Genomic DNA, 27,222 nt, shown 5'->3' with positions numbered 1-27,222 from the left:
ATCATAAGCAAAAAAATAAAAAAGTTATAGTCCTCAGAATAAAGCGATGCCAAAATAATTATTTTTTATATAAAATAGCTTTTATCGTAGTTAGGGAAAAATAATAAAATTAAAAAAATGTATTTATTTCCATTTTCCCATTAGGGCTAGGGTTAAGGTTAGGGCTAGGGTTAGGGCTTGGGTTGGGGCTAGGGCTAAGGTTAGGGCTAGGGTTAGGGCTAGGGTTGGGGCTAGGGTTGGGGCTAGGGTTAGGGTTGGGGCTAGGGTTGGAGCTAAAGTTAGGGTTAGGGTTGGGGCTAAAGTTAGGGTTAGGGTTTGGATTACATTTACGGTTGGGATTAGGGTTGGGATTAGAATTAGGGGTGTGTCAGGGTTAGGGGTGTGGTTAGGGTTACCGTTGGGATTAGGGTTAGGGGTGTTGTTGGATTAGGGTTTCAGGTAGAATTGGGGAGTTTCCACTGTTCAGGCACATCAGGGGCTCTCCAAATGCGACATGGCGTCCGATCTCAATTCCAGCCAATTCTGCGTTGAAAAAGTAAAACAGTGCTCCTTCCCTTCCGAGCTCTCCGGTGCGCCCAAATAGGGGTTTATCCCAACATATGGGGTATCAGCGTACTCAGGACAAATTGGACAACAACTATTGGGGTCCAAGTTCTCTTGTTATCCTTGGGAAAATAAAAATTTGGGGGGCTAAAAATCATTTTTGTGTGAAAAATAAGATTTTTTTATTTCCACGGCTCTGCGTTGTAAACTGCAGTGAAACACTTGGAGGTTCAAAGTTCTCACAACACATCTAGATAAGTTCCTTGGGAGGTCTAGTTTCCAATATGGGGTCACTTGTGGGGGTTTGTACTGTTTGGGTACATCAGGGGCTCTGCAAATGCAACGTGACACCTGCAGACCAATCCATCTAAGTCTGTATTCCAAATGGCGGTCCTTCCCTTCCGAGCTCTGCCATGCACCCAAACAGTGGTTCTCCTCCACATATGGGGTATCAGCGTACTCAGGACAAATTGGACAACAAAGTTTGGGGTCCAATTTATCCTGTTACCCTTGTGAAAATACAAAACTGGGGGCTAAAAAATCATTTTTGTGAAAACAAATAGAATTTTTATTTTCACGGCTCTGCGTTATAAACTGTAGTGAAACACTTGGGGGTTCAAAGTTCTCACAACACATCTAGATAAGTTCCTTGGGAGGTCTAGTTTCCAATATGGGGTCACTTTGGGGGGGTTTGTACTGTTTGGGTACATCAGGGGCTCTGCAAATGCAACGTGACGCCTGCAGACCAATCCATCTAAGTCTGTATTCCAAATGGCGCTCCTTCCCTTCCGAGCTCTGCCATGCGAACAAACAGTGGTTCCCCCCACATATGGGGTATCAGTGTACTCAGGACAAATTGGACAACAACTTTTGGGGTCCAATTTATCCTGTTACCCTTGTGAAAATACAAAACTGGGGACTAAAAAAACATTTTTGTGAAAAAAAAAAGAATTTTTATTTTCACGGCTCTGCGTTATAAACTGTAGTGAAACACTTGGGGGTTCAAAGCTCTCAAAACACATCTAGATAAGTTCCTTAGGGGGTCTACTTTCCAAAATGGTGTCACTTGTGGGGGGTTTTAATGTGTAGGCACATCAGGGGCTCTCCAAACGCAACATGGCGTCCCATCTTAATTCCAGTCAATTTTGCATTGAAAAGTCAAATTGCGCTCCTTCCCTTCCGAGCTCTGCCATGCGCCCAAACAATGGTTTACACCCACATATGGGGTATCAGCGTACTCAGGACAAATTGCACAACAACTTTTGTGTCTAATTTCTTCTCTTACCCTTGGGAAAATAAAAAATTGGGGGCGAAACGATCATTTTTGTGAAAAAATATGATTTTTTATTTTTACGGCTTTGCACTATAAACTTCTGTGAAGCACTTGTTGGGTCAAAGTGCTCACCACACATCTAGATAAGTTCCTTAAGGGGTCTACTTTCCAAAATGGTGTCACTTGTGGGCGGTTTCAATGTTTAGGCACATCAGAGGCTCTCCAAACGCAACATGGCGTCCCATCTCAATTCCAGTCAATTTTGCATTGAAAAGTCAAATGGCGCTCCTTTCCTTCCGAGCTCTGCCATGCGCCCAAACAGTGGTTTACCCCCACATATGGGGTATCAGCGTACTCAGGACAAATTGTACAACAACTTTGGGGGTCCATTTTCTCCTGTTACCCTTGGTAAAACAAAACAAATTGGAGCTGAAATAAATTTTGTGTGAAAAAAAGTTAAATGTTCATTTTTATTTAAACATTCCAAAAATTCCTGTAAAACACCTGAAAGGTTAATAAACTTCTTGAATGTGGTTTTGAGCACCTTGAGGGGTGCAGTTTTTAGAATGGTGTCACACTTGGGTATTTTCTATCATATAGACCCCTCAAAATGACTTTAAATGAGATGTGGTCCCTAAAAAAAAAAATGGTGTTGTAAAAATGAGAAATTGCTGGTCAACTTTTAACAATTATAACTCCCTAACAAAAAAAAATTTTGGTTCCAAAATTGTGCTGACGTAAAGTAGACATGTGGGAAATGTTACTTATTAAGTATTTTGCATGACATATCTCTGTGATTTAAGGGCATAAAAATTCAAAGTTGGAAAATTGCAACATTTTCAACATTTTCGCCAAATGTCCGTTTTTTTCTCAAATAAATGCAAGTTATATTGAATAAATGTTTACCACTATCATGAAGTACAATATCTCGCGAGAAAACAGTGTCAGAATCACCGGGATCCGCTGAAGCGTTCCAGAGTTATAACCTCATAAAGGGACAGTGGTCAGAATTGTAGAAATTGGCCCGGTCATTAACGTGCAAACCACCCTCGGGGCTTAAGAGGTTAAATTAAGCGCTCATTAAGGCCTCTTTCACACTTGCGTCGGTACGGGTCCGTCGCTATGCGTTGGGCCGACGTACCGACGCACGTTGTGAAATTTGTGTACGACGTGGGCAGCGGATGCAGTTTTTCAATGCATCCGCTGCTCATTCTGAAGTCCGGGGAGGAGGGGGCGGAGTTTCGGCCACGCATGTGCGGTAGAAAATGGCGGACACAACGGACAAAAAATGTTCACTTGAATGTTTTTTCGTGCCGACGGTCCACCAAAACACAACGGATCTGTTGCACGACGGACGCGACGTGTGGCCATCCGTCGCTAATACAAGTCTATGGTAAAAAACGCATCCTGCGAGCACATTTGCAGGATCCGTTTTTTCCGCTGGATACGTTTTTTTTCTCATAGAGTTGTATTAGCGGCGGATTGCGCCTGATGGCCACACGTTTCATCCGTTTTTCGCCGGACAGAAAAACTGTTCCTCTGTATGTGTTTTCCGTCCGGCGGAAACAGCTTTTTTGACGGATCCGGCAAAAAACGGATGAAACGTGTTGCCATCAGGCGCAATATGGCGCTAATACAACTCTATGAGAAAAAAACGGATCCAACAGAAAAAACGGATTTGTTTTTTTCAAAACTCGCCGGATTGTGCCTGAAGGCAAAAACCTGATGTGTGAAAGCAGCCAGCTATATGGATAGATACATCTATGTATCTATAGATATATCTATCTATAAATATATCTATAGATATATCCATAGATATATAATAGAAAGGCCCATGTTTCTAAGGCTACTTTCACACTTGTGTTTTTAGCAATCCGTCGTTTTGGGAAAAAAAGGATCCTACAAATGTGCCCGCAGGATGCGTTTTTTACCCATAGACTTGTATTAGTGACGGATCGCGACGGATGGCCACATGTCGCGTCCGTCGTGCAACGGATCTGTCGTGTTTTGGTGGACCGTCGGCACGAAAAAACGTTCAAGTGAACGTTTTTTGGTCCGGCGCGTCCGCCATTTTCTGCCGCACATGCGTGGCCGAAACTCCGCCCCCTCCTCCCCGGACTTCAGAATGGGCAGCGGATGCGTTGAAAAACTGCATCCGCTGCCCACGTCGTGCACAAATTTCACAACGTGCGTCGGTACGTCGGCCCGACGCATAGCGACAGACCTGTACCGATGCAAGTGTGAAACAGGCCTTAATAAACGCTTTATTTAAAAAAAGAAAAAAACCGGCGTGGGCTCTCGCGCAATTTTCTGCGCCAGAGGGGAAAAGCCAATGGCCGGGGGCCAATATTTGTAGCCTGCTATGAATATCAGCCCGCAGCTGTCTGCGTAGCCTTTACTGGCTATTAAATAGGAGGACCCCAAAAACAATGACATAGGGTCCCCCTATATTTTATAGCCAGAAAGGCTACGCAGACAGCTGCGGGCTGATATTCATAGCCTAGAGAGGGGCCATGGATATTGCCCCCCCCCCCGGCTACAAATACCAGTCCGCAGCCATCCAAGAAATGGCGCATCTGTAAGATGCGCCAATTCCGGCACTTAGCCCCTCTCTTCCCACTCCCGTGTAGCGGTGGGATATGGGGTAATAAGGGGTTAATGCCACCTTGCTATTGTAAGGTAACATTAAGCCGGGTTAATAATGGAGAGGTGTCAATAAGACCCCTATCCATTATTAATCCAATACTAGTAAAGGGTTAATAAAACACACACACATTAGGAAAAAAGTATTTTAATATTCTTCATTTAACCATACTTACCATACTTCAGCGCCTGCAAAAAAATATAAAATAATAAACCGTATACTACCTGTCCGCCGTAGTCCAATTAATAACGAGTGTCCCACAACGATCTCCCCTATAGAACAGTGACATCGGGTGATGTCACTGCTCTATAGGACCCTCAGTGACACACTGACAGGTGACAATGGCTCCTGCAGTGCATCACTGAGGTTACTAAAGTTCAAAATCTCACTTTATGGCAATTGCTGCGTGGGAAAATTTCTCACACAGCAATGAAAAAAGTGAGACTAGGGACTATTTTTTTACAGCGGCGGAGGAATACAGTGCGGAAGGATACCTTCCTCCCGTCCTTGTGTTCCTGGTGCCCCTAGAGAGCGGTCACATCAGCTGATGCTGCCGTTCTCCACGGGAGATCGTCGGGGACACTCGTGGATTTCTGCGGATCAGGGAGTATATTGGTTGTTTGTTATTTTAATCTTTTTTTACAGATGACACTGGCTTCGGGGATCAAAATGACAAGTGATGGTGAGTATGTACTCTATGTTATATGTACTGTATGTCTTTATTGCATGTAATGTATGAATGTATTGTATGTGGTATGTATGTAGTATGTATGTTGTATGTATTTTTTTTTTTACATTCAACACATTAGCCGGATGATGGGACTACTACTGTCCCATCATTGGCTAATGTGTCAATCACTGCCATTTTAGCAGGCATAGCCCGATGGGACTACAAGTCCCATCGGACGATGCCTCCACACAAACACAAAGACCTCCGGCAGGCCGCACAGACCCCCGAGGCCCGTACAGACCCCCGGCAGGCCGCACAGACCCCCGGCAGGCCGCATAGACCCCCGAGAGGCCCGTACACCCCCCCGGCGGACCGCACAGACCCCCGAGAGGCCCGTACAGACCCCCCACGGTCCCACACAGACACACAGTCTCCGCTCACACTCTTCCCCCCTCCGGAACAGGATGTACAAGGAAAGAAAGGGCTTATTTTCAGTCCGATATTTGTCCCATTGACTTGCATTGGCTTCCGGTATCGGCGATATCCGATATTTTTTGGATAACAGCCGATACAATCCGATCCCGATATTTCCGAACATCGGAAGGTATCGCTCAACACTAGTCCTCACCATAAAATTCAGCATCAGAAGCATGCAAAAGAAGATCTAAACAAGCCTGATGCATTTTGGTAACAAGGCCTATAGTCAGATGAGGTTAAGATAGAACTTTTAGGCCACAATGATCAAAGGTTTGTGTGGAGACAAAAGGGCACAAAATCTCAGGAAAAGCACATTTCACCAACCATTAAACATGGAGCTGGATCAATCATGCTTTGGGATTGTGTTGCAGCCAATGGCACCAGGAACATTAAACGGGTGGAGGGAAGAATGGATTCAATGACATTTCAACAAGAATTCTTGATGCAAATGTAACACCATCTGTAAAAAGGCTGAAGTTGAAAAGAGGATGGCTTCTACAAATGGATAATGATCCTAAACACGTCAAAATCCATAATAGACTATCTTAAATGGTGCAAGCTGAAGGTTTTACAATGGCCATCATAGTCCCCTGTTCTGAACTTCATTGAAAATCTGTGACTAGACCTCAAAATAGCAGAGCATGCAAGACGACCCAGGAATCTCACAGAACTGGATGAATTTTGTAAGGAGGAATGGATGAAAATCCCTCAAACAAGAATAGAAAGACTCTTGCCTGGCTACAAAAAGTGTTTACAAGCTCCGATACTTGCAAAAGTGGGTGCTACTAGGTACTAACCAGGCAGGGTGCCCAAACTTTTACATTGGGCCATTTTCCTTTTTGTAAGTTTTAAAATGTAAAAAATTGTTTTGTTTGCCTAAAATACAAAGGAAATGTGTGATCTTTAACTCTAGCCCTTTTAGAGATCATTTCATCTTCAACTTGCTTAACTGTTCACAATAACAGTAATTTTGACCAGGGGTGCACAAACTTTTACATGCCACTGTACAACTGCTAAGGCGGCTGTAGACATGTGGATATTAAGCTACGGGTGTTACATCCACTGCGTGAGAAAATGGTCCAGAGACATTGGGGGCTAGGATATATCAATGTGTTTATACACGAGTGCAATCATCAAGGATCCATCATTAGATTCATCAATAGCGTCTTACACAGAGTTGGCATGCAGTACCTTGGGCACGACGTAGAAGCGTCTCTGTATGCAAAACAGCCGAGGTTTGCCCAGCGTACCTGCTCATCCGCTCTCCCTTAAGGGACTTCAGTAAATATGTGATTTTACACGGTGCGTTCTGCTTTCCTTCCTTCGGCTTTTGCAAGATTCTTTTTCCCGCTGTGGGAACTTGGTAGCAGAGCAGCTCGGTTTTTTACTGGCTGATTTCGATCATGCAACATGTACATTTGCTGACATCTGCATTGTAACAACACTGATAGGGCCGAGGTGTTTCCTTTGCATTTTCTGGATTGATTTGTAGGGAGAGTTCAGCGTACAGCGATTTATTTTACTCACTTATATATCACCATTAATTCCCCAGCACTTTGCACACATTATCATCGCTGTCCCCATCGGGGCCCACAATCTAGACTCCCCATCAGTATGTCTTTGGAAAGTGGGAGGAAACCCACGCAAACACGGGGAGAACATACAAACTCCTTGCAGATGTTGTCCTTGGTGGGATTTGAGCCCAGGACCCCAGCGCTGCCACAGTGTTGTTGCCACAAGAAAGCTGATATCTATATGACCGATTGCTGGAACGCCCACTGATCATGAGAACAGCTTGTGCACCTTGTGGGAACGATGAAATCGCTCCCATGTGTGATCGCTGCCCTCCCCGATGCTGGGACCACCTCTGATCAACTGTAAGGGGAGCTGGTGTTGCTGGTTCTTACCTGGCCACGAGGTGAATGAAGTGGCTTTTAAAAGTGACCTCATCTTCTCCACTCGCTTTCTATAGGATTGATGTTGAGATTGGAGCCCAGCTCTCTGCTAGTTTCATCAGTCCCATAGACTTTGAATGGACTGGTGAGAAAATGCTGAGTGCAATGATGCCGAGCCACCAAAACTGCACAGCACCGGTCTGACCGCAACAAACAATATCTGCGGTATACTGGGACATTATTAATTTTAGATTCTTTTTATTGCTGTGCTGCAGTAAGTTTTTTTTTTTAGGGTTACACCACAACCCTAATGAGGCCTGGCCATGATCGTACACAGGTGATGACTTGGTGGTCGCCGGGGGTCTCTCTTTTGCAGGGCGGTCAGTGTTGCCCATCCTGTGGATGCCATGGGTCAGCAGCTTACAACCCAACCTCTGGATTCGTGAGAGTTGTCACATTGGAACAACGCCTTTAAAATAAGCAAAGAATCCACCGCTGACTGACTTCATGGCATCATTGAAGGGGCGCTCCTACTGCAGCCAGTGCCGGTCAGACCCCACACAGCTTATTCGCTGTGAATTTTCCACACAGGTGAAATCCACACGGTCACACGGGAACAGACTAGTAGACGGGTCAAAAATCTTCGAGTTGAGGAAGCTTTCTGCACAGAATATCGTAAATGGATTCTGCAGCGACTCTTCATACCAGGGAGAGGGTGCACGGTTTCCATGGATGGCGGGTGCTGCCAATGTAATCGACATGAAAGCAGTGATTGGCTGCAGCGGTCACGTGCGCCCTGGTCCGGCAGGGGGGCTCAGCCCTGTGACATCTGCTACGGAGTAAATACCGAGCAAACACCGGTCAGTCAGTGAAGCTGCAGAGACCCCGGCGCCACATTCACTCCGGATAATCTGTACGTACTAGCAACCAATCAGATCACTTCTTTCACTGCCCAAGTTACACTAACCAAATGAAAGATGTAATCTGATTGGTTGCAGAGGAATCTCTACTACAGACATGCCGCTGATCACCTCGGATCAGTCACCGCGCGCCGTACCGCCATGCACATGCGCCTAAAGGCCCCGGCCACAGTCACTTCCTCCCCTCCGCACGTCATCCTACTGCGCACCCAGCCACGCAAGGAAATTACGTCACATCGCAGTTGTTAAGTTTCCGTCGCGCATGCGTGTTACCCTCTTTTCCGGTGGTGAAGATGGCGGGGACAGAGTGAGTATATCATGGCCTCTGATTCATCCGCCGTCATCCTGCAGTTCTGTAGCGATATCGTGTAGTCTGTTTGCCCGCATAGATGGCGGACACTGTGGGGACCGTGGTGTGCGCCTTATTGCTGACTTCACGGCGTTCAGGCTCCGGATTTACTGCTGATGTGTGAACACGACCGCTGCGGCTTGTGCTGCGGCCTGGTGCTGGCTGAGCCCTGCTGTATCCGAGCCACGGTGCGGCCGTCACTGTGCCCAGTCACCCGGGGCCGAGACCGGCTGTCAGACTGGAGAGGAGGCGCCCTGTGTAGTCCTAGGCCGCTTATATAGGGGTGAGCTGCTGCTCCTGTGTATTCCTAGGCCGCTAATATAGAGGTGAGCTGCTGCCCCTGTGTATTCCTAGGCCCCTTATATAGAGGTGAGCTGCTGCCCCTGTGTAGTCCTAGGCCGCTTATATAGAGGTGAGCTGCTGCTCCTGTGTATTCCTAGGCCGCTTATATAGAGGTGAGCTGCTGCTCCTGTGTATTCCTAGGCCGCTTATATAGAGGTGAGCTGCTGCTCCTGTGTATTCCTAGGCCGCTTATATAGAGGTGAGCTGCTGCTCCTGTGTATTCCTAGGCCGCTTATATAGAGGTGAGCTGCTGCTCCTGTGTATTCCTAGGCCGCTTATATAGAGGTGAGCTGCTGCTCCTGTGTATTCCTAGGCCGCTTATATAGAGGTGAGCTGCTGCCCCTGTGTAGTCCTAGGCCCCTTATATAGAGGTGAGCTGCTGCTCCTGTGTATTCCTAGGCCGCTTATATAGAGGTGAGCTGCTGCCCCTGTGTATTCCTAGGTCCCTTATATAATGTCGGTCTGCTGCTCCTGTGTATTCCTAGGCCGCTTATATAGAGGTGGGCTGCTGCCCCTGTGTATTCCTAGGTCCCTTATATAGAGGTGAGCTGCTGCTCCTGTGTATTCCTAGGCCCCTTATATAGAGGTGAGCTGCTGCCCCTGTGTATTCCTAGGTCCCTTATATAATGTCGGTCTGCTGCTCCTGTGTATTCCTAGGTCCCTTATATAGAGGTGAGCTGCTGCCCCTGTGTATTCCTAGGCCCCTTCTATATGGTCGGTCAGCTGCCCCCTGTATACACACAGCCCCCTTATATAATGTCGGTCTGCTGCCCCTGTATACACACAGCCCCCTTATATAATGTCGGTCAGCTGCCCCCTGTATACACACAGCCCCCTTATATAATGTCGGTCAGCTGCCCCCTGTATACACACAGCCCCCTTATATAATGTCGGTCAGCTGCCCCTGTATACACACAGCCCCCTTATATAATGTCGGTCTGCTGCCCCTGTATACACACAGCCCCCTTATATAATGTCGGTCAGCTGCCCCTGTATACACACAGCCACCTTATATAATGTCGGTCTGCTGCCCCCTGTATACACACAGCCACCTTATATAATGTCGGTCTGCTGCCCCCTGTATACACACAGCCCCCTTATATAATGTCGGTCTGCTGCCCCCTGTATACACACAGCCCCCTTATATAATGTCGGTCTGCTGCCCCCTGTATACACACAGCCCCCTTATATAATGTCGGTCTGCTGCCCCCTGTATACACACAGCCCCCTTATATAATGTCGGTCAGCTGCCCCTGTATACACACAGCCCCCTTATATAATGTCGGTCAGCTGCTCCCTGTATACACACAGCCCCCTTATATAATGTCGGTCAGCTGCCCCTGTATACACACAGCCCCCTTATATAATGTCGGTCTGCTGCCCCCTGTATACACACAGCCACCTTATATAATGTCGGTCAGCTGCCCCCTGTATACACACAGCCCCCTTATATAATGTCGGTCAGCTGCCCCCTGTATACACACAGCCCCCTTATATAATGTCGGTCTGCTGCCCCCTGTATACACACAGCCACCTTATATAATGTCGGTCAGCTGCCCCTGTATACACACAGCCCCCTTATATAATGTCGGTCTGCTGCCCCCTGTATACACACAGCCACCTTATATAATGTCGGTCAGCTGCCCCCTGTATACACACAGCCACCTTATATAATGTCGGTCAGCTGCCCCCTGTATACACACAGCCACCTTATATAATGTCGGTCAGCTGCCCCTGTATACACACAGCCCCCTTATATAATGTCGGTCTGCTGCCCCCTGTATACACACAGCCCCCTTATATAATGTCGGTCTGCTGCCCCCTGTATACACACAGCCCCCTTATATAATGTCGGTCTGCTGCCCCCTGTATACACACAGCCACCTTATATAATGTCGGTCAGCTGCTCCCTGTATACACACAGCCCCCTTATATAATGTCGGTCAGCTGCCCCTGTATACACACAGCCCCCTTATATAATGTCGGTCAGCTGCCCCTGTATACACACAGCCCCCTTATATAATGTCGGTCAGCTGCCCCCTGTATACACACAGCCACCTTATATAATGTCGGTCAGCTGCCCCTGTATACACACAGCCCCCTTATATAATGTCGGTCTGCTGCCCCTGTATACACACAGCCACCTTATATAATGTCGGTCAGCTGCCCCCTGTATACACACAGCCACCTTATATAATGTCGGTCAGCTGCCCCCTGTATACACACAGCCACCTTATATAATGTCGGTCTGCTGCCCCTGTATACACACAGCCCCCTTATATAATGTCGGTCAGCTGCCCCCTGTATACACACAGCCCCCTTATATAATGTCGGTCTGCTGCCCCCTGTATACACACAGCCCCCTTATATAATGTCGGTCAGCTGCCCCCTGTATACACACAGCCACCTTATATAATGTCGGTCAGCTGCTCCCTGTATACACACAGCCCCCTTATATAATGTCGGTCTGCTGCCCCTGTATACACACAGCCCCCTTATATAATGTCGGTCAGCTGCCCCCTGTATACACACAGCCCCCTTATATAATGTCGGTCTGCTGCCCCCTGTATACACACAGCCCCCTTATATAATGTCGGTCTGCTGCCCCCTGTATACACACAGCCACCTTATATAATGTCGGTCAGCTGCCCCCTGTATACACACAGCCACCTTATATAATGTCGGTCAGCTGCCCCCTGTATACACACAGCCACCTTATATAATGTCGGTCTGCTGCCCCTGTATACACACAGCCCCCTTATATAATGTCGGTCAGCTGCCCCCTGTATACACACAGCCCCCTTATATAATGTCGGTCTGCTGCCCCCTGTATACACACAGCCCCCTTATATAATGTCGGTCAGCTGCCCCCTGTATACACACAGCCACCTTATATAATGTCGGTCAGCTGCTCCCTGTATACACACAGCCCCCTTATATAATGTCGGTCAGCTGCCCCCTGTATACACACAGCCACCTTATATAATGTCGGTCAGCTGCCCCCTGTATACACACAGCCACCTTATATAATGTCGGTCAGCTGCCCCCTGTATACACACAGCCCCCTTATATAATGTCGGTCTGCTGCCCCTGTATACACACAGCCCCCTTATATAATGTCGGTCAGCTGCCCCCTGTATACACACAGCCCCCTTATATAATGTCGGTCTGCTGCCCCTGTATACACACAGCCCCCTTATATAATGTCGGTCTGCTGCCCCTGTATACACACAGCCCCCTTATATAATGTCGGTCAGCTGCCCCCTGTATACACACAGCCCCCTTATATAATGTCGGTCTGCTGCCCCTGTATACACACAGCCCCCTTATATAATGTCGGTCTGCTGCCCCTGTATACACACAGCCCCCTTATATAATGTCGGTCTGCTGCCCCTGTATACACACAGCCCCCTTATATAATGTCGGTCTGCTGCCCCCTGTATACACACAGCCCCCTTATATAATGTCGGTCTGCTGCCCCTGTATACACACAGCCCCCTTATATAATGTCGGTCTGCTGCCCCTGTATACACACAGCCCCCTTATATAATGTCGGTCAGCTGCCCCCTGTATACACACAGCCCCCTTATATAATGTCGGTCTGCTGCCCCTGTATACACACAGCCCCCTTATATAATGTCGGTCTGCTGCCCCTGTATACACACAGCCCCCTTATATAATGTCGGTCTGCTGCCCCTGTATACACACAGCCCCCTTATATAATGTCGGTCTGCTGCCCCTGTATACACACAGCCCCCTTATATAATGTCGGTCTGCTGCCCCTGTATACACACAGCCCCCTTATATAATGTCGGTCAGCTGCCCCCTGTATACACACAGCCCCCTTATATAATGTCGGTCTGCTGCTCCCTGTATACACACAGCCCCCACCCCCCCCCCCCTTTATATAAGGGTGGTCTGCTCCTGTGTATTCCTAGGCCCCTTCTATAGAGGTGAGCTGCTGCTCCTGTGTATTCCTAGGCCCCTTATATATGGTCGATCTGCTGCTCCCTGTATACACACCTTATTATATAGGGGTTGTCTGCACCCCCTGTGTATTCCTAGGCCCTTATATAGGGGTTGTCTGCACCTTGTGTATTCCTAGGCCCTTATATAGGGGTTGTCTGCACCCCCTGTGTATTCCGAGGCCCTTGTATAGGGGTTGTCTGCACCTTGTGTATTCCTAGGCCCTTATATAGGGGTTGTCTGCACCCCCTGTGTATTCCGAGGCCCTTATATAGGGGTTGTCTGCACCCCTGTATTCCTAAGCCCCTTATATAACGTTGGTCTGCTGTTCCCTGTATACACACAGCCCCCCCACATCATTTCAGTGATCGATCGAGGACCCCCTCCATCCTTGCTCAGACTGCAGGGGCCCACAGATTTTTACATGAGGCGTCTCCAGTCACCATCACAGGACGGCTTCAATCAAGTGAATGTGCCTGAATGCAGATTCTGGAAGAGACATTGCACAGGGAGAGATTAAAGGGGACCCAGTGCTCCCCCCTTGGCCTCAGGGTTAGTGGTGATCAGAGGTCAGACCATTACTAACGACTAGTGATGAGTGGGCACGCTTGGGTGCTAGGGATTTCCTGCATGTCTTGTGCTGTCTAGCTGCCGTGGGGACTAACATATTATTCGAGCACACAGAAAACACTCTGTTAGCACCCGAGCATGCTCGCTCATCACTAGTCGCGACTAAAGGTACCGTCACACTAGACGATATCGCTAGCGATCCGTGACGTTGCAGCGTCCTCGCTAGCGATATCGTCCAGTGTGACAGGCAGCAGCGATCAGGCCCCTGCTGTGCTGTCGCTGGTCGGGGAAGAAAGTCCAGAACTTTATTTGGTCGCTGGACTCCCCGCAGACATCGCTGAATCGGCGTGTGTGACACCGATTCAGCGATGTCTTCACTGGTAACCAGGGTAAACATCGGGTAACTAAGCGCAGGGCCGCGCTTAGTAACCCGATGTTTACCCTGGTTACCAGCGTAAAAGTAAAAAAAAACAAACAGTACATACTTACCTACCGCTGTCTGTCCCCGGCGCTGTGCTCTGCACTCCTCCTGTACTGGCTGTGAGCGTCGGTCAGCCGGAAAGCAGAGCGGTGACAGCTCTCCAGCGACCAAACAGCGACGCTGCAGCGATCCGGATCGTTGTCGGTATCGCTGCAGCGTCGCTAAATGTGACGGTACCTTAAGGGTCTGACCTCTGATCACTAAGCCTGAGAATGAGGTGGGAGCACTGGGTGCCCTTTATTCTCTACCTGTGCCGTGTCCCTTCCAGGATCTGCATATAAAAATCTGTGTGTCCCTTCAGTCTGAGGACGGGTGGGGTTGGTCCTCGAGAGATCACTGTAATGATGTACTGTTACGAATATAGGAAAATCCCTTTAGCTCTAGACATTAGAGTTGTGCAGAAAGTTTTGCGGAATACTTCTTGAGTACACCCCTCCGTAGAGTGTGGCCGCTGGATGTTAAAATGTGCACATGTTGTGGATTTACCTTTGGAATTTTTTGTGCGGATTCTGCATCTTTTGGCAGAAAACGCAGGTGCGGATTTTGTGTTTTTACCCCTGCGGCTTTCTATAATGGAATGGGTACAAAAACGCTGCAGATCCGCACAAATAAATGACATGCTCCTTCTTTCAATCCGCAGCGTTTTTCGTGCGGAATTTTCGGCACCATCAGCACAGCATTTTTTTTCCATTGATTTACATTGTACTGTAAATCACATACGGATTTACAGTGTTTCTGCGCAGAAAAAAACGCTGCATATCCACAGTAAATCCGCAACGTGTGCACATAGCCTTATGGCCAAGATTGTGCGTTACCTTCCCGGATTGTAACGTGCTGTGCGTCTTCTTGGTGCTTTAGAAAAGGTGGTTAAGATTCGGCGCACCCCACAAATGGCGTGCTCATGAGAAGTAACAGGTGTTGGTTGCGTTGCTTTATTTCTTGTGTAAAATGTTACAATAACAAATTTCATCTTCTATTGCAGAGGAAAAAAGTTGCCATCCGTTCCAGAAAGCCTTGTGAAAAAGCGCAAGGCTTATGCAGTCGCCAAGGCCAAAAGGATCAAGAAGGTCCTGAAAGATAAAAAGGTGAGGGGTAATGGCCTGCTGTGTTTCAGGGGGCTGCGCATGCCTTCATAGATTTGCAGTTTGGGAATGTGCTTTACCGTATATTTCCGTGACAGGTCCGTAAGGAAAAAAGGAAGATAATCTACAAGCGGGCAGAGAACTACTACAAGGAGTACAGGCAGATGTACAGGAAGGAGCTACGTATGGCAAGAATGGCCCGTAAAGCTGGAAACTACTATGTCCCTGCCGAGCCCAAATTGGCTTTTGTCATCAGAATTCGCGGGTAAGAATCTGGTAATCTCATGTGGATGTGTCTTCGGGCTGTATCCCGTTACTTTAGAGAGCTAAATATTATAAGGGTACATTCACACACATTCCTAACTGGATTTTTGCACATGATCTGTCGAGGGCTCTGTTGTGGATTTCACTGCAATAGGGTTAAAATCTGCACTGCAGGTTAATTTCTGCAGCGAGTGGATGAGATCTGTAAAATCGTATCCATTTTTGCGGTCACTGATATTCCACAAGTCTGGAGGAAATTCTGTCGCACATCCGTCCTGAGTGAACCTTCCTTGTGGTCTTCCTGCGGTGGCTCCGTGTTTCCTTCTAAGTTTCCCTGACACAATATTGCAGAGAGTTAGAGCCGGTCCCATTCACTTAAATGAGGCCTATCCTCAGCCTCCGCATAGTTGGGCGCCCGGGAGCTCCTCTATATAGGAAAAATGTAAGCGGTCTCCTGCTGCATTCCAAATATAAGAGAACTGTGGACTTGGTGTCATAGGGCCAGTGATTTTGTCGTCCCGTCCTAATGTTTGCATTGTTTGGCATTGAGCGCCGAATTCACTTGGTGCCTGCATTTGTTAGTTCACATTACACACAGCTGAATGTTCTCATTTGCCATAATTTGTACTTCCGACAATCCAGATCATGATGTAAACGATCTACATGTCCGAAATTAACCTTTATTTCATTTTTTTTTCTCCAGTATCAATGGTGTCAGCCCAAAGGTCCGTAAAGTATTGCAACTCCTACGTCTGCGTCAGATTTTCAATGGCACCTTTGTGAAGCTCAACAAGACTTCTATCAATATGCTCAGATTGGTAGAGCCCTACATTGCCTGGGGGTGAGTAATGTGCTGCTGACTTTAAAAAACCCCCTTCCCATAGCAATAAGAAACAATTCCTCAAGTTGGTGTCCTTTCTGTATAAAATGATTAAAGCTGATCTGTCCCCGAATATGCTGCAAGGGCCGCTCATTTCAGGGACAGATTGCTGTACTGTTGGTCTGATAAGAGCTATGGACTCTCTAGGGGTTCTCTAGAAGGGAGCCCTGCCGTACGTGTTGGTGACTCACGGGCCGGGCTGTGGTGTATCAATGTAGATGTTCATGGCAGATTGGAGAAAGCAGTATTGGGAGGAGGATGTCTGTTCTTCAGTGTCTTTCGGCTTTTCACGTGACCATTTTGTGTTATATTACAGATATCCCAATCTGAAGTCAGTGAAGACGTTGATCTACAAGCGAGGTTACCTGAAGATTAAGAAGCAGCGTATTCCTCTGACTCAGAACTCTTACATTGAGCGGCGCCTTGGTATGTTGTAATGCATTCTCCTTAGATCAGTACAGCTATACTAGGTTAGAGTGGAATATAGATTTAGGGCAGCAGCTGGGGACTAGTAGCCATTGATGTGTTTGTGCGCTGTAACCCGGCTTCTGAAGGCCAGTAATCTGTCCCATCCTGATCTAAGGGGGGATACACAAGATGCAGATTTTGTGCAGCTCTGTGTGTGAAATCTGCAGTGTAATACAGCACTAGCTAAGGAGTCGAGGACGGTTTTTCTGCAGATTCACCCCTTTGTAGTGAAAAAGGTGAAATACAGTGAAAAATCTGAATATAATGTATGCAGAAATGCTATGGAAAATCTACATCCGTCCTCAATCTGTGTGCTCCCATGCACTTCGTATGAGGACTCTGGAGGGTTGTCAAGACACTTGGTTGACCTTATCGTATCGGTCTGCAATGACAATTCTTAAGGCCGTTCTAAGATTTTTGCTTCTTATCAGGCAAACATGGCATTATTTGTGTCGAAGATCTGATCCATGAGATCTACACAGTTGGCAAAAGCTTCAAAGCTGCAAACAACTTCCTCTGGCCGTTCAAGCTGTCCTCCCCCAGAGGCGGCATGAAGAAGAAAACCACACACTTTGTGGAAGGTGGAGATGCAGGAAACAGGGAAGACCAGATCAACAGACTGATAAAGAGGATGAACTAAGGTAACTATGGTTATATGTTATTACGGGCTGGTTTTACAGCACCTCATGTTTTGGTGGGAGCAGTAGACACGGGCAGCTTCTGTCCGCCGGTATCATCGGTGCCAGTATTGAAGCGCAGCCCCCATATGATGGCTGTTGGATGCCTTCTAAGGCTTGAGCATGCAGGGGGGTGGCCGAACTGTCGGCCCCTCACCCGGTACTGTACAGATGGTACCAGTTGGTGACTTACCAGAAGAAATACCCATTAAAATGGAAGTTTTAATATAGAATTTTTGAAAAATTCCCACAAAAAAATAGAAACTAGAAAAATAAACCCAATCTAACCCAACTAGGCCGCAGCATATCATGGATGTCAGTATTGTGGCACCACTATTGCCGTGAGCCTCCTGAGGAACTACATGAGGGAGGGGAAGCTCAGTGAGGCAGTTTACATGACGGAGGCTGCAGATAAGTGACATTTCAATCTGGACACCCAGCCCCTTTATTTTTTCTTTTACGATTATGCCCTCATACTGTATATGAATGTGGGTGGTACAAATGATTACTTCCCTCGCGATCATCCTGTGATTTTATCAATCTCTATCTGATCCCCTTGTCCCACCTGATTTCATTACTGTTTGCCTGCCCTGTGGGGTGTTACACCCGTTGTGGGGCGAGTGTATCTGATGGTACTTGTCTTAATGGTGCACAGTAGTGCATATATCGATTGGTCTGCTAGAGCCCCAGCTCCATTTATAGCATCTAAGGAAAGCCGTTATCCGGGTCAGCCGTCGGTGAGCGGGGGTGCCATTTTGCATTCACGTTAGGGCGCCAACCTCTAGCAAGGTAGTGACATATATAGGGATATATTGGGCTGAGAGAGGAAACTGGTGGTTATCACTGTTTCTTTGGGCATTAAACTTTCTGTTGTGGTTTGTGCACAGAATTTATCATGGAGGATTAATGGTACCTCCAATGCGTACAATACCCATTGCTAGTTAATTATATATTTTTTTGTTGAAATTTAAAAAAAAAAAGATATTTAAAGTTAAATTTTAATGGGTATTCCTTCTGGTAAGCCACTATTTATTGACCGGATACTTCTGTTTTATCAGTTGATGAGTCGGATCACAGTGACCGGATCACATGGACCGTTCAGACCTGATGCTGTACTGCAACCATTTACATTATAGGCTACAGAACAGCCCTTCATATGATCTAACTTCTCTCAGAAGGGGCTATAGCTCTTGTGGAAACACAGGTGTAGTATGTAGACACAGAAAAAAAATTGATCCAGCTTCTAGTGATATTTTTTTTTTTTATTATTTTTTTTTTTAGACTTATTGGGAAAAGTGTAAAAACGTGGGAAATGCTAATAAAAAGAAGACGGCTTAGCTGCTGCTATGCTACATTGTCTTTATTAGCATTTCCCATGTTTTTACACTTTTCTCCAATAAATCATGAAATATCACTAGACGCTGGATCAATCCTTTCTTGCCTACATTGGGTTTCATCTAGTCCTGTGGATTCCGTGCCTCCGACCGCCTAGGGCATTGGTGAGCTAGTTTTTGCTTGTTTTCAACAGGTCTAGCGTGTATTGCTGCTTATTCAGTGTTTTGTTGATACCTCCCTGTTTGGTTACAAATGTTGGCGGCTACATGCACATTACATACATCAAAAAAGTGAATTTTAACTGTAGGAGAAGTGACTGCTTAGCTCAGCAGAGGCTTCCCAGACTGACGCTGTACAGGGGGCTTTCCATCTGCTGGAACACAAGTCCTCCGGTGCCTCTCAGACTGGAGCTGGGGTGCCGCAGGCTGGTCCTCCGGCAGCGGCTGCACTCGGCTGTCTGGTCCATCTATGTAATAGGCAGCCGTAATGAGCGGGTTACCGCTTTCTTGGAGACTGCTTTGGGTGACGGATGCAGTATATTTGTGGTGCCATGTACTCTGTGCAGTGCAGGGATCGCGTGGGCATCGTTGTGACAGTATAAGAGCTGACACCCGGCTGCACACATCTTTCGCACACACCTTGTTGGGGGTCTTCACTATCCTGATTTACAGGAATTACACCTGGCTTGAGGTGCAGCCAATGGAGATCTGGGGCTGTGACCAATTTCTGTTTTTTAGAAGGAGAATTCACCCAACAAAACAGTCAGCGGACAGCCATATATAGCCTATATAGATGGGAGGAGCTAAAGACAGAGCTCCGTACCTTCTATCTAACCAGTAGCACCCACCAACTATATAGATGAGAGGACCTAGAGACAGAGCTCCTTACCTTCTATCTAACCAGTAGCAGCCGCCATCTCCTATATAGATGAGAGGAGCTAGAGACAGAGCTCCTTACCTTCTATCTAACCAGTAGCACCCACCATCTCCTCGCATTAACTCTCTACACTCCATCCATATCGGCCCCTCTGTCCTTGCCTCTCCTATGTATAGCACTCATGCTCTATTCACATTGCTTAACAGCACAGATCCATTCAGTCCCAACATCCAACACAAGAGACGCTCTCACAAATCACTTAACCATCTGCTCACTCTTTCGATCCTCCTTCTCCTAGTCGCTGGAGACATATCTCCAAACCCCGGCCCCCCATGTTATAGCCAGTCAAACCTCCCAATTGCTACACCCAGAAACCCCTCTAACCTTATTAATATTCCCTGCATGCCTGCTGTCTCTTTCAATTGTGCCCTTTGGAATTCTCGCTCTGTGTGTAATAAACTCTCCTTCATTCATGACTTCTTCCTTTCTAATTCTCTTAATCTCCTGGCTCTTACTGAAACCTGGATCCAGCAGTCAGACACCACCGCTGCTGCTGCTCTTTCATATGGTGGACTACACTTTTCTCATACCCCAAGATCAGACAACAGAGCAGGTGGAGGCGTTGGTCTGCTCCTTTCACCCAAATGTACTTTCCAAGTTATCCCCCAAGTACCCTCACTTGTCTTCCCTTCCTTTGAGGTCCATGTGGTCAGACTCTACGTCCCCTTCTCCATGCGAGTGGCGGTGGTGTATCGTCCTCCCGGCCCCTCTCATCAGTTCCTGGATCACTTTGCCACCTGGCTTCCACACTTACTCTCCTGTGACACCCCCACCCTTATCATGGGTGATTTCAACATCCCCATTGCCTCTCCCCTCTCCCCATCTGCTTCTCACCTTTTATCTCTATCCTCCTCTTTTGGCCTCTCGCAGCATACTAACTCTCCAACACATGAAGATGGAAACTCCCTTGACTTGGTCTTCTCCCGACTTTGCTCAGTGGATGACTTCACAAACTCCCCTCTCCCGCTCTCTGACCACAACCTTCTTTCATTCTCTATCAAGAACTGCCATCCCGCTCAGGTCACCCCCACTTTCCACACCTATAGAAACATACAGGCCATTAACACCCAGAAACTTATGAAGAACTTGCAGTCCTCATTGGCCCCTATTTCCTCCATCTCATGTCCTGATTCTGCATTGAAGCATTACAATGAAACCCTGCAAAGTGCTCTGGATGAAGCTGCTCCTCCTATACATAAAACAACTCGGCACAGACGGCAACAACCGTGGCACACGCTGCAAACACGTTTCCTGCAGCGGTGCTCCAGGTGCGCAGAACGTCTGTGGAGAAAATCTAATCTACCCGAAGATTTCATCCATTATAAGTTCATGCTAAAGACATACAATTCTGCCCTTCACCTCTCCAAACAAACCTACTTCAACACCCTCATCACCTCCCTGTCCAATAACCCTAAACGTCTCTTTGACACGTTCCAGTCCCTACTCAACCCAAGAGAGCAGGCCCCAACCACGGATCTCCGTGCTGACGATCTGGCCAATTACTTCAAAGAAAAAATTGACCACATTCGACAGGAAATCATCTCCCAATCTCTTCATACCATGCACTGTCCTCCCTCCCCCACTGCATCTAGTTCACTCTCTGACTTTGAAGCAGTTACAGAAGAAGAAGTAAGCAGGCTCCTTGCATCTTCTCGCCCGACCACTTGCACCAGTGACCCCATTCCGTCACATCTCCTCCAGTCCCTTTCCCCGGCTATCACCTCTCACCTAACAAAAATATTCAACCTTTCCCTCACTTCCGGTATTTTTCCCTCCTCATTTAAGCATGCCATCATACATCCATTACTTAAAAAACCATCCCTCGATCAAAACTGTGCCGCTAATTATAGACCTGTCTCTAATCTTCCCTTCATCTCTAAACTCCTCGAACGCCTGGTCCACTCCCGTCTTACCCGCTATCTCTCAGATAACTCTCTTCTCGACCCTCTTCAATCTGGCTTCCGCTCTTTACACTCTACTGAAACTGCCCTCATTAAAGTCTCTAATGACCTACTAACAGCTAAATCTAATGGTCACTACTCCATGCTAATTCTCTTGGATCTCTCTGCAGCATTCGACACTGTGGATCATCAGCTCCTCCTCACTATGCTCCGCTCCATCGGCCTCAAGGACACCGTTCTCTCCTGGTTCTCCTCCTATCTCTCTGACCGATCCTTCACTGTATGTTTTGCTGGTTCCTCCTCCTCTCACCTTCCCCTTACTGTTGGGGTTCCTCAAGGATCAGTCCTAGGCCCCCTACTCTTCTCGTTGTATACTGCCCCTATTGGACAAACAATCAGTAGATTTGGTTTCCAGTACCATCTCTATGCTGACGACACCCAATTATACACTTCTGCTCCCGATATCACACCGACCTTTTTAGAAAACACCAGTGATTGTCTTACCGCTGTCTCTAACATCATGTCCTCCCTCTATCTGAAACTAAACCTGTCAAAAACTGAACTCCTCGTGTTCTCTCCCTCTACTAACCTACCTTTGCCTGACATTGCCATGTCCGTGTGCGGTTCCACCATTACTCCAAAGCAACATGCCCGCTGCCTTGGGGTCATCCTTGATTCTGACCTTTCATTCACCCCCTACATCCGATCACTGGCTCGCTCTTCTTACCTGCATCTCAAAAACATTTCTAGAATTCGCCCTTTTCTTACTTTCGACTCTGCAAAAACTCTGACTGTTTCACTTATTCATTCTCGTCTGGACTATTGTAACTCTCTACTAATCGGCCTCCCTCTTGCAAAACTCTCCCCGCTCCAATCTGTCCTGAATGCTGCAGCCAGGATCATATTCCTCACCAACCGTTACACCGATGCCTCTACCCTGTGCCAGTCATTACACTGGCTACCCATCCACTCCAGAATCCAGTACAAAACTACTACCCTCATCCACAAAGCACTCCATGGCTCAGCACCACCCTACATCTCCTCCCTGGTATCAGTCTACCACCCTACCCGTGCCCTCCGCTCCGCTAATGACCTCAGGTTAGTATCCTCAATAATCAGAACCTTCCACTCCCGTCTCCAAGACTTTACACGTGCTGCGCCGATTCTTTGGAATGCACTACCTAGGTTAATACGATTAATCCCCAATCCCCACAGTTTTAAGCGTGCCCTAAAAACTCATTTGTTCAGACTGGCCTACCGCCTCAATGCATTAACCTAACGATCCCTGTGTGGCCTATTTATAATAAAAAAAAAAAAAAAAAAGGTTCCTCGCATCATGTTCTCATATACTTTATGCAGTATTAGCCCTCTGTGTCTGTACTGCTACATACTTAGGCAGGTAACTGGTTCATGCAGCTTTACATGAACACCTGAGCCTTACACTATAGCTGGTCCGAATAACTAAAGCAATTGTTACCATCCACCTCTCGTGTCTCCCCTTTTCCCCATAGTTTGTAAGCTTGCGAGCAGGGCCCTCACTCCTCCTGGTATCTGTTTTGAACTGTATTTCTGTTATGCTGTAATGTCTATTGTCTGTACAAGACCCCTCTATAATTTGTAAAGCGCTGCGGAATATGTTGGCGCTATATAAATAAAATTATTATTATTATTATTATATAGATGAGAGGACCTAGAGACAGAGCTCCTTACCTTCTATCTAACCAGTAGCACCGACCATCTCCTATATAGATGGGAGGAGCTAGAGACAGAGCTTCTTACCTTCTATATAACCAGTAGCACCCACCATCTCCTATATAGATGGGAGGACCTAGAGACAGAGCTCCTTACCTTCTATATAACCAGTAGCACCCACCATCTCCTATATAGATGGGAGGACCTAGAGACAGGGCTCCTTACCTTCTATATAACCAGTAGCACCCACCATCTCCTATATAGATGAGAGGAGCTAGAGACAGAGCTCCTTACCTTCTATCTAACCAGTAGCACCCGCCATCTCCTATATAGATGGGAGGAGCTAGAGACAGAGCTCCTTACCTTCTATCTAACCAGTAGCACCCACCATCTCCTATATAGATGAGAGGAGCTAGAGACAGAGCTCCTTACCTTCTATCTAACCAGTAGCACCCGCCATCTCCTATATAGATGGGAGGAGCTAGAGACAGAGCTCCTTACCTTCTATCTAACCAGTAGCACCCACCATCTCCTATATAGATGAGAGGAGCTAGAGACAGGGCTCCTTACCTTCTATCTAACCAGTAGCAGCCGCCATCTCCTATATAGATGAGAGGAGCTAGAGACAGAGCTCCTTACCTTCTATCTAACCAGTAGCACCCATCATCTCCTATATAGATGGGAGGAGCTAGAGACAGGGCTCCTTACCTTCTATCTAACCAGTAGCACCCACCATCTCCTATATAGATGAGAGGAGCTAGAGACAGAGCTCCTTACCTTCTATCTAACCAGTAGCACCCACCATCTCCTATATAGATGGGGGGAGCTAGAGACAGAGCTCCTTACCTTCTATCTAACCAGTAGCAGCCGCCATCTCCTATATAGATGGGAGGAGCTAGATTTGATTTTACCTAAAAAATGAGTGACTGATCAGTCCTGCAAGCGAAAGTGTATTTCCCTGATTATTTTTCAAAGTTGCTTATTTTCATGTGTACTATTGATTTATTGAATAATACATTAACATTTTTAAGTGCACCTTCCCACTTACTCGTTTTTTCTAGATCTCCATTTTATCATCTTTAACCCCTTTCTGCCATTGGACGGAATAGTACATCTGATGGCAGAACCCCCGCTATGGTGCGAGCTCTGGTGGTGAGCCCCCTTCAAAGCCGGGACATGTCATCCTGAAAGAAGAAAAACAAGTTAAATTATACTCACCCAGGGGCGGTACGGTCCGATGGGCGTCACAGGTCCGGGTCCAGCGCCTCCCATCTTCATAGGATGACATCCTCTTCTTGTCTTCCTGCTGCGGCGCCTGCGCATTGCAGTACTTTGCTCTGTCCTCAACAGGGCAGATAAAGTACGCCGGAGCCGCGGCAGGAAGACAAGAAGAGGACGTCATCCTATGAAGATAGCAGGCGCTGGACCCGGACCTGTGACACCCATCAGACCAGACCACCCCTGGGTGAGTATAATTTAACTTGTTTTTCTTCTCTTTCAGGATACATCGGGGGGGGGGGCTTATGTACAGCATTACAGAATGCCGTAGATAAGTCCCTGATGCTGGTGACCGCAGCTTATAGCCGAATTTTGGGGTGACAGTTTCCCTTTAAAGATATATACGCAGGACGCATGCGGAAGTAGGTGGGGCTTAACGGAGGGCGTGCAAAGCCCTCCGCAAAGCCCCCGAACGCAAATGTGAACTTGGCCTAACCCACGTGCAAAAAGTGTGAGGAACGGGTGTAATTGGCTTGATCTTGAATTGGTTACATACTATTGTTACCTGATCTTCTCTGTGCATGTAAAAATACATTTGGGATTCATTACAACTATTGCACGTTTTACCTTCAGGCCATGTTCACACCATCCTTTTTTTTTAATGCGGAACCGCCGCGATTTTCCCGCTGCGGGTCCGCAGCTGTTTTCCATACAGGGTACATTACAATGTACCCTATGGAAAACAGGAACTGCTGTGCCCACATTGTGGAAAATCGCGAAAAAAGCCGCGCTGAATAGCCGCGGTAAAAAAGAAGTACCATGTCACTACTTTTTGCGGAACTGCAGCGGTTCTGCACCCATAGACCTCGATTGTGAGGTCAAACCCGCAGTAAAACCCGCAGATGAAAAAAATATCTGCGGGTTTCTGCTGTTTGTGGTGCAGAACCGCTGCAGTGTGGCTGCCCCCCCCCCGTGCCCCAATCCCACCCCCCCATGCTCCGATGCCACCCCCCCGTGCTCCGACGCCCCCCCCCCCCCCCCCCTCCCGTGCCCTCATCTCCCCCCCTTATACTTACCCGGCCTCCCGGTGTCCGTCCGTCCGTCTTCTCCCTGGGCGCCGCCATCTTGCAAAATGGCGGGCGCATGCGCAGTGCGCCCGCCGAATCGGCCGGCAGATTCGTTCCAAAGTGCATTTTGATCACTGAGATAGGTTATATCTCAGTGATCAAAATAAAAAAAATAGTAAATGACCCCCCCCCCCCCCCTTTGTCACCCCCATAGGTAGGGACAATAAAAAAATAAAGAATTTTTTTTTTTCCCACTAAGGTTAGAATAGGGGTAGGGTTAGGGTATTTTCAGCTATTTTAACCCTAAAAAACTTCCTAGAAAACACACAGACTCTGCATAGAAAACTGCATAAAAAAACGCACCAAAAAAAGGACCTGCGTTTTCTGCCAAGAGCTGCGGTTTTTAGTGCAGAAAAAACAGCAGGGAAATCAGGAATGTGTGAACATGGCCTTAGCCTCTGAGTTTGTCAGTGAGCTTTAGAGAGGAACCTTTTTTTTTTTTCTCCTGTGCTGACAACTGAAGAAATTGCCATATTTGTGACGTGATTAGTGTTGCTATTTTTTTTTATATATTTAGAATCTGTTCCTTGTTTAGGCTTAAAAAATGGGACAAAAAGCCCCATGCAAATTGGTGACCAAATACTCAAGGGTGGATGTGACTTTGTGTCTCACACAAGTGCTGTATACTCGGTGGTGACCACACGCTGGATACATTGCGTTACAGCATTCACCTTTTTACACTCAGAGTTGTAATAAATCTGTGTATAACGTGGGTTAAAGGGTTATTCCAACTCCAGTTCATGTCATGTGAGACTGGAATAACACGACCATGTGCTTTTCACAGGAGGTGGCAGACATCGCCCAGCATCACTGTTTTGCATTTAACTACATGGTATCTGTAAAGCGTAAACTTTATATCCTTGTTCTTATTTTTAATTCTCTACTTTTTGTCTTTTAGGTTTCCTATGGAGGCATCACACTCTGGTCACATAACAATAAAAAATCCATTTTCAAAACCTGCATGGTCTGTCGTATTTTTACCTCCAAGTTGCTGGCTGTTGACTTTTACCAGCTACAAAGGTAGATTTTATACAGCAGTTTAACCTCTTCCCTCAAAATGACGACTGTACATCAAGATGGCAAGTGATTTAGTGCAATATAACGTAGTTATGTCAGAGAGATGACAGTAGTTGTGCCCGTGGCACCCGCAGCAGGCCAAGACTGTTGGCACCCGCAGCAGCTTTGCAAAACTAGTTTAAATCTAATAAATGATCTGTAAAACCATAAGAAAATATATACCCAAAACAATGGCCTAAGTTAGGGCACTTCCAATTTATACAGAATATCAAATCAGAAAAACAACGGAAGCTTCTTGCCAATAAAAACATTGAAGTTTATTAATAATGCATATAAAATCTAAACAAGTCCAATAGTACTCAATGGCGCTAAAGTGACAGAATCTACTGTCTGCATAGCATAAATACACCACAAGAAACCTATAAATAATCAAATGATCCCAAAAATGCAAATAGGTAGGCAAAAATAAACCTTAAATGTGCATGACATAATATG

General features: G+C 46.9%; 1 protein-coding gene across 1 annotated transcript; it reads left to right on the top strand.

The window, feature by feature from the left end:
* The first annotated feature begins 8,582 nt into the window (after window positions 1–8,582).
* RPL7 (ribosomal protein L7) lies at window positions 8,583–26,666 on the top strand. The gene is made up of 7 exons (XM_069731482.1): window positions 8,583–8,729; window positions 15,113–15,215; window positions 15,311–15,477; window positions 16,180–16,317; window positions 16,673–16,782; window positions 17,256–17,465; window positions 26,609–26,666. The coding sequence occupies exons 1-6, from the start codon at window positions 8,716–8,718 to the stop codon at window positions 17,462–17,464; spliced, it is 741 nt and encodes a 246-aa protein (XP_069587583.1). The 5' UTR covers window positions 8,583–8,715; the 3' UTR covers window position 17,465; window positions 26,609–26,666.
* The last annotated feature ends 556 nt before the right edge of the window (window positions 26,667–27,222 follow it).

Source organism: Ranitomeya imitator, chromosome 6 (genome assembly GCF_032444005.1).
Source record: "Ranitomeya imitator isolate aRanImi1 chromosome 6, aRanImi1.pri, whole genome shotgun sequence".
NCBI classification, from domain to species: domain Eukaryota; kingdom Metazoa; phylum Chordata; class Amphibia; order Anura; family Dendrobatidae; genus Ranitomeya; species Ranitomeya imitator.
The sequence above is the reverse complement of the archived record's forward strand: the minus strand, read 5'-3'. Positions and strand labels throughout refer to the sequence as shown.

What these genes read in the sequence shown, in the direction of transcription:
- RPL7 (XM_069731482.1), top strand. An exon ending in TTTGTCATCAGAATTCGCGG is followed by an intron (nt 15,478 to 16,179) that starts GTAAGAATCTGG and finishes TTTTTTCTCCAG; the next exon opens with TATCAATGGTGTCAGCCCAA. An exon ending in GAGCCCTACATTGCCTGGGG is followed by an intron (nt 16,318 to 16,672) that starts GTGAGTAATGTG and finishes GTTATATTACAG; the next exon opens with ATATCCCAATCTGAAGTCAG.